This window comes from Miscanthus floridulus, unplaced genomic scaffold (assembly GCF_019320115.1).
Source record: "Miscanthus floridulus cultivar M001 unplaced genomic scaffold, ASM1932011v1 fs_858_2_3, whole genome shotgun sequence".
In the NCBI taxonomy this organism is placed as follows: Eukaryota; Viridiplantae; Streptophyta; class Magnoliopsida; order Poales; family Poaceae; genus Miscanthus; species Miscanthus floridulus.
The window spans coordinates 1-7,959 of record NW_027097359.1 but is presented as its reverse complement, the minus strand read 5'-3'; the positions used below and the strand labels follow the sequence as shown (position 1 = coordinate 7,959).

Sequence of the window (7,959 nt, the reverse complement as noted above, 5' to 3'; positions counted from 1 at the left end):
TCGGTGCTCGGATCCCAGTCTGGCCCCTGGACCGACCTTGCGTCCGACGCGTAGGAGCTGATGCGGGTGTGGGCGCTCGGGTTGCTGTACGACTCGGGTGGGTCATCCGGGCTTGAAGGTGACAGCGGAAGTCGCCTTTCCCTTGCGGGCCAGTCCATACGCCATGAACGTGGACAAAGGCTGGACCACCATGCGACGCCGACTGCGAGAAAGACAACAAGATGATTAGAAGTAACATGCAGAATGGAGCGTCAGAATACTAAAAATGAATTCACGTACCCAAGCTTGCTTGTACGCGCCGAGGCTGCGGCTGCCTTGGTGGTGTGTGGGGCCTGTCGCCTGCAAAGCCCGCTCCCGGTGGGCTTCGTGTTCCTGGATATAACCCTCTGTGAACCACCTGTCCACGATCATCTCCCAGCAGTCGGCAAAGGACTCGCACCACCATGGAATCATCTACATGTCATAAAGAATTTGAGATGTAAGACGACCAAATGAAAGCTACTTAATCTCAAAACGAATTAGTATTATTCTTCTTCATTTACCTCAATGTACTGTTCCCGGGTCAGAGGCATCTGTCTTGCCTGTGTCTTGCTGACTTTCTGACCAAGTCGCGTGGCGTAGTACTTGATGATGCAAGTGAGGCGCTCCTCGTAGTGCATGTCGCTGATGCGTTTCCTGGCACTTTTCACCAAGTTCTTCTCCGCCCTCTCCTCCTGTCCCTCTTCACACCTGAAAAAAGTCTGCAGACAGACACAATGTATCAATTCATTATGTCAAAAAGTGCCAAATGAATGCGATGTATTGATCAAAGTTGTGCGAACGAGACTTACCCAGAACTCTCTCCTGACCCGCTCCTGCTTGTCTTCATAATCTGCGTCGGGGGCAGATTTGTAGTGGTCCCACGATTTGGCCGGCCCCACAGTCCCCTTGTATGTGACAATGCCGGGGTAATAGTGCCTGCACAGAAGCCCCAAGATGTGGTTGGGGTTGCGTGAGTCACCAGGCGACACAACCTCCCAGTGCCTGCACAAGTCATTAACAAACATTATTAGTTTCTCTGACAATTTTCAACAGGTTATATGAAGTAGCTGTGATTAAATCTAAAGTTAGTTACCTGTCCCCCTGGGGGCGGATCACTGGGCGTAGGGGAGGAAGCGGAGGCCCAGGGAGTTTTGAGGGACCTCGCAAGTAGGGGCTAGCCGCAGCAGAGGCAGTGGAACTACTTCCGGCCTCGCCGCCCTCCTGTGCCTCTCCCTCGCTGTCCGTCGCCCGAACCTCGTCCGTCGCTAGAACCTGCTCGTCCTCCGAGGAGTCCGTGGTACGGCGCTCCTCCGACACGTCCGACACGTCACGCGGCCTGACTAGAGGAGGCCGGCCCCTCCTGCTGCCGCTCCCGCTGCCGCTGCTCCTGGCCCTCTGCCTCCTCCCGTCCGATGCGTTCTCTCCGGCATCTGCGTCCTGACGTGCTCTCTGGTACCTCGAGTTCACGTTCCTTGGCCCACTGCCGCCCGCCATCTTTGTTCAATCACCTGCAATTAAAAAGAAACAAACAAGACATCATTACATGTATTAGAAATAGATGCTAAGTAAATAAACAAAACACGATTACAAAATAACATAGTATTACATGTATTAGAAGTAATCATCATTATTGGGATTATCTGGATCATATGTCTCGTCATCACTATCAAAATTGTCCAAATAAACAAGACTGTCCGAAGGTTCAATGTTGCCTTCATCGTCATCATCTAAATGTAATCGCTCAAGCATTTCTATGTCCTTGGCATTTTGCACCTCATCTCCTTCCTCGTCATCAACCCTTTCATTGTCTACTTCCATTCCAATCGCCTCGGTTAAGTCTATCACCAACCTCCCTTGTAGCCCATCTTCTTGATAGAACTCTCCATCATATGTGTTTGGGTTGAAGTTGTAATCTTCATCGTTTGGGACAGCTAGTCTACCATGTGGCGATACCTGGTGCACAATAGACCAACCCTGAAGAGCCTTGTTGCCTTGGCATGCGTATGACAAATAATAAACCTGCACGGCCTGATCCGCCACAATAAAGACATCTTTTCCTTGATAGATGGAATCGTGTCGAATCTCGACTTGACCAATATTAGGGCTCCGTTTCGTTAGTCGAGGATTGAACCAGTGGCATTTGAACATGACGAGACGAAGAGGTTTCGAACCATAAAATTCAAGTTCATAGATATCTTCAATTATGCCATGATACTCGAGGCCATCAGTGCCGGGAGTACAAACTCCGCTGTTTGTGGTTTTTCGATGGGGCCGAGCTCGCTCGTAGCTTCTTGTGTGAAAGCGATATCCATTCACATCATAACCTGAATAAGCTTTCACCTTACTGTCGAAGCCATTTGCAACCTGTCTCAACTCCTTACTCATAGTTGCATCGGTTTGGGCCTGCAAGCGCAAGAAGGAAAGATTGCCGGACTAAGTACGCGAAACTCGGAATCTCGAACAAGGTACGAGGTAAATTGGACAATACCTTTGTTTTGAACCAAGAAATGAAATCGGGCCTCCCTGCTCCCGGACCCCGTGAAAGAAGGGTGTCGGTTTGCCGTGGGGTAGGATCCCTTGGTTGATGCCAGGATACACGAATAAATTCCCTGTGCAAACGAGAAAGAATCAGTTGGATGCAGAATAGTGACAGCGTATTTAAACAAGTTCTTTGAGAACTTACTCAATGAACGACTTCACCTCGGGTAGGTTGTGGAACACATATAGCATGATCATGCGCCACTCTTCATTTTCCAACCTCTTATTGGTCGATCCACTTGACCTGCCGAGTTGCCCTTGGAAGAGGCTAAGGTTGGATTCATTCTCGTCAACATTGTAGCGAGGGAGTGGATTATGCACGCTAGGAAGGTTCTCCGCTGTAGTATAGCTGTGTGAAGTTTGTCACCTCCTCCAGAATGGAAGCCTCTGCAATGGAAGCCTCAATTTTGGCTTTATTTCTACATTTTTTGCGAACGGCCTTCAGACATCTCTCGATTGGGTAGCACCAACGGGCCTACACGGGCCCCCCCATACGTGCCTCATAAGGGAGGTGCACAATCAAATGCTGCATCGACAAGAAGAAGCCGGGTGGAAAGATCTTCTCCAACTTACAAAGCAACTCAGGTGCCACTTTCTCCAAGTTTGCAACCACGGTCCGAGATAGCTCCTTGGCACAAAGCTGGCGGAAGAAATAGCTCAACTCTGCCAGCACTAGCCAGAGATGCTCAGGAACGTAGCCTCGTACCATCGCCGGAAGAAGCCGCTCAATCCATACGTGGTAGTCATGACTCTTCATGCCGTTGACTCGCATAGTGCCTAAGTTCACTCCCCTGCTCAGGTTCGCTGCATACCCATCAGGGAACATTAACGCCTTGATCCATCGTAGTACTTCCCTCCTTTGTTCGGGTTTAAGATGAAATCGGCCTTAGGCCTTTTCCAGTTCTTGCCGTTTGTAGGAGGCCGCATCACTTGCTGTGGTCTATCGCACAACGTCGCCAGGTCCACTCTAGCCTTAGGGTTGTCCTTAGACTTGTCAGTGTCCATGAGTGTTGCCCAAAGTGCCTCAGCGATATTCTTTTCAGTGTGCATTACATCAATGTTATGGGGCAGTAGAAGGTCATCGAAATAGGGGAGCCTCGTCAAGCCGGACTTATGAGTCCACATGTGTTGCTCACCATATCCCACAAAACCACCTTCTTCATTGGGCAAGAGAGCATCTATCTGAGCATGAACCTCGGCACCAGTCTTCAAGTGCGGTCTAGGGTCCGTGACTGCGACACCTTTCCTGAAGTTCTTGGTGTCCTGTCGGAATGGATGGTTGGAATCTAGGAATTGACGATGTTGATCGAACGACGAATACTTACCACCCTTCTTCAACCAAATGAACCTCACAGCTTCCTGGCATATTGGGCACGGGAACTTCCCGTGAACACACCAGGCACTGAATAACCCATACGCCAGGAAGTCATGCATGGAGTACTGGTACCAGACAGTACATTTTGAAGCTTTCCTTTGTAGCTCGGTCGTATGTCCATACCCCTTCATTCCAAGCTTTGATCAACTCATCAATCACAGGCTCCATGAACACACCCATCTTACTCCCTGGGTGCCCGGGAATTATCAACGTCAAGATCACGTTATGTCGTTGAAAGGCGACGCTAGGGGGGAGATTGAGGGGGATAACAAACACGGGCCAACATGTGTAAGGGGCAGACATCATGCCATAAGGATTGAACCCATCTGTTGCCAGCGCGACACGTACATTACGAGCCTCATCGGATTTCAAACGATGCTTGTCATTAAAGCTGGTCCATGCTTCACCATCAGATGGATGCACCATCTTGTCAGGATGGTAGCGTTTGCCATTCTTGTGCCACTGTCATCTGTTTCGCGGTTTCCTCGGTCATGAATAGCCTTTGAATCCTCGGCACGAAGGGAAGGTGTCGTAGGACTCGGGCGGGTATCTTAAGCTGGGTCTTCTGGCCACCACTGTCACCAGACTCTACCTCTAGGAACCTGGAGGCTTTACACTTCGGACAGTACTTTGCCTCCTTGAGTTCTTCCCGAAATAGGACACACCCAGTTCGGACAAGCATGTATCTGCTCATATGGCATCTTTAGTGCTTTAAGGAGCTTGTGTGCCTCGTACATGGTCTTCGGCAACATGTGGTTTTTTGGAAGCAGGGTGCCAACCACGGCCAACACCTTATCGAAGCCTTCTCGACTCCAGTTTAAATCGGACTTCAACCCCATCAAGCGACTTATGGCATCCAGCTGGGAGACCTCAGAATGAGCGTGAAGGGGTTTCTGTGCCGAGTCCATCATGTACTTGAACGCATCTACGGCTGCCTGCATCTCCGCCTCCTCACGTCCTTCAGCAAACTGTGCTTGGTGAACGTCATCTACCATGTCTGCTACCCCAGCATCAGCATCGAAAGCCTCGACGCGTTGTCTCACCACCTCCTCTCTCATACGATCGGCTTCACCATGGTGGACCCACCGGGTGTAGTTCGGCATAAACCCATTCTTGTGCAGATGTGTACCCATGAGTTCCTTGTCTAGCATTCTCCTGTTACCACACTTGTTGCAGGGACACAAAGCCATTTTTGGGAATTTTGCGGCCTTGCCAAATGCACGATTCAAGAAACGATCGGTCTTCTGCATCCATTCATAGCTGGCATCACCCTGACTTGTCCGGCCCGTGTACATCCACTGACGATCCTCCATCCTCTAGCATATATAACATCACCACAGGTGACCATCAATTGCATCTACGCGGTGTCCCTACTCTCTAATAGGTGAGGATAGGTCCTAATCCCACCCGCGGATGCATAGATGAGGTTAGTTTCCATGCTCCGCTCCTTTCCGAGACGGAATTTCGGCAGCACCTCCCCGCCGTTCTCCTGATACACGTCCTGCAAGGGAGAGTGTGTATCCGGAGAACAACGGAGAGGTGATGTCGAAACACCGTCTCGAACCGGAGCGGAGCATGAAAACTAACCTCAACTACGCATTCGCGGGCTGTCCAAAAAGCGTGGACAATCCGAAATAGATACGGTCGCAGATATGCAAAGGTCCGCATATCTCCGACCGTATCTCTTTCGAACGGGAGACACCTAACTAGGTTACGCGACCAAAAACCACATACGGATAGAGGGGTTATACCTAGGGTGGCGGCGAGGTCCGGGTAGCGGGGCGGTGGAGAGTCGGTGCAGTGGCGAGTCGACGCGGTGCAGGAAGACCCACAGCGCCGACGAAGACGATCGGGGTCGCCGAGTCCCTCCCACAGGTCCTCCTGCAAAAAAGGGCAAAAATGGTTAGTGTCGACTCAAAATTTCGGCAGCACCTCCCCTGCACGGGGAGGTTCCCAAAACCTGCAAAAAACATGACACGAAGGCCACCAACCACATATATACCAAACATGGCACGAAGGCCAACAACCACATATATACCAAACATGGACACAAAGGCCAACAACCACCAATATATCAAGAGGAGCCATGTACTTTAGTTCTCTTTCCATACACATAAAAGTATTGAAGTAGTACAACAACAATTACTACTAACCCTACAACTACTACTAACACTACTACTAACAACTACTTAACTACTAACAATGCTAATAGTAAGAACTACTTAACTATTAACAACTACTACTACTAACCACTACTACTTACTAACTACTACTATTTACTAACCCTACAACTAACACTACTAACTACTACAACTAACACTACAACTAAAACTACTAACTACTACTACTAACACTACAACTAACTACTACTAACACTACTAACTACTACTACTACTAACACTATAAGGGTAGGGCTTACCTTGGCGGCAAGAACGGCAAGAGCGAGGGCCGGCGACGACGGCAGGGGATGACCGCAGCAGCGCGAGGATCAACGGTCGGTCCGAACGGCGCGGGGATCGACGGGCGGTCGGGTCGACACCTTCCTCTTCTTCCTCCTCCCCCTTCTCTTTCTTCCTCTTCTTCCTCCTCCCCTTCTCTTTTTTCCTCTTCCTCCTCCCCTTTTTTTCTTCTTCTTCCTTCCTCCTCCCTTCTTCCACCTACCTCCTCTACTGCTGGCCGGCGGCGGGAGGAGCCCGGCGGCCAGACAACGTGCAGCCGGCCTCGTCGGGGACGGCCAGCGAGGTGGGGGCCGCGTGGCCGCCGCGGCCGGCGAAGCTGGGGCGCCGGGGCCAGCAGGAGCGCCGACCGAGCGCCGGCCGGGCCGAGCGCCGCCGGGGTCGTCGGGGCGGGGCCACGGCCGCGGGGCCGCCGGATCCGGCTGGGGCGCTGGCCGGCCGCCGGGGCGAGCGCCGCCGGGCGTGGGCGCGGCTCGCGCGGGTGCTGGGCCGCCGGTGCCGGCGCCGCGTGGTCGCCGGGACTGGGCGCAGAGCAGCGAGGCGCGGGCGCGGCTGACCGGCGAGGCGCGGGCGCGGCGAGGCGTGGGCGCGGCGAGGCGCGGGCGCGGCGGAGCGCGAGGGCGGCGGCGGCGGCTGCGGACAGCAGGCGCGGGTCGGTCTGCTGGGGATTGGGACGGGCCGGCCTTTTTAGGCATGCGCCTTTGCCGGGTGCCAGGTGACGACGGCACCCGGCAAAGAATTTTTTTAATTTTTTTTTAAAATTTCTTTGCCGGGTGCCACGCCGTTCGGCACCCGGCAAAAAAAAATTTTAATTTTTTTTTAAATTTCTTTGCCGGGTGCCCCATGACCTGGCACCCGGCAAAGGATTATTTGCCGGGTGCCCTGGGTGGCACCCGGCAAATTATTTTTGTTTTTTGTTTTTTTGACCCCATTTTTTTTGTGGGGACTTGATACAGTAAATATTTCCCTGTTTCAAAATTTGGGACAATTATGAGTTCTTTAACAATATTTCCTTAATTTTTTCCGTTGCATTGAATTTTTCCGACTATTCCAAATTTGAACTGCAGGTACATGAAATAATGGAATTTCGTCATTCAAAAAATAGTATTCATGATATTTAGGCTATGTTGAGGCCGTATGCAGGAAGTGGCATGAAATGTCACGCATCATGTTGTCGTAACATGACGATGTACTCGCGGGGGAAGTTTATTTAAATTATATAAAATCAAAACGATGTCCGAAAATCACGAAACTTGTCGATGTGTCTTGTTATCACATGTGGAGGCCTTGGTTAAAAATTGAGAAAGTTTCGAGTAAGTTGTGACGTCGGCTGCCTAAAACCCAGACATCTCCACACATGTGGAGATGTCTGGGTTTTAGGCAGCCGACGTCACAACTTACTCGAAACTTTCTCAATTTTTAACCAAGGCCTCCACATGTGATAACAAGACACATCGACAAGTTTCGTGATTTTCGGACATCGTTTTGATTTTATATAATTTAAATAAACTTCCCCCGCGAGTACATCGTCATGTTACGACAACATGATGCGCGACATTTCATGCCACT

At 51.0% G+C, this 7,959-nt stretch overlaps 2 protein-coding genes across 2 annotated transcripts; both read right to left on the bottom strand.

The window, feature by feature from the left end:
• Positions 1-205: 205 nt before the first annotated feature.
• On the bottom strand, positions 206-915 carry LOC136533338 (uncharacterized). The gene is made up of 3 exons (XM_066525898.1): positions 831-915; positions 543-740; positions 206-453 (listed from the first exon to the last, which is right to left on the bottom strand). The coding sequence occupies exons 2-3, from the start codon at positions 657-659 to the stop codon at positions 226-228; spliced, it is 345 nt and encodes a 114-aa protein (XP_066381995.1). The 5' UTR covers positions 660-740; positions 831-915; the 3' UTR covers positions 206-225.
• A 430-nt stretch (positions 916-1,345) lies between these two features.
• LOC136533339 (uncharacterized) lies at positions 1,346-2,874 on the bottom strand. Its single transcript, XM_066525900.1, has 4 exons — positions 2,705-2,874; positions 2,510-2,630; positions 1,628-2,424; positions 1,346-1,529 (listed from the first exon to the last, which is right to left on the bottom strand). Exons 1-3 carry the CDS (start codon positions 2,755-2,757, stop codon positions 1,633-1,635), a joined length of 966 nt encoding a protein of 321 aa, XP_066381997.1. The 5' UTR covers positions 2,758-2,874; the 3' UTR covers positions 1,346-1,529; positions 1,628-1,632.
• Between the last annotated feature and the right edge of the window lie 5,085 nt (positions 2,875-7,959).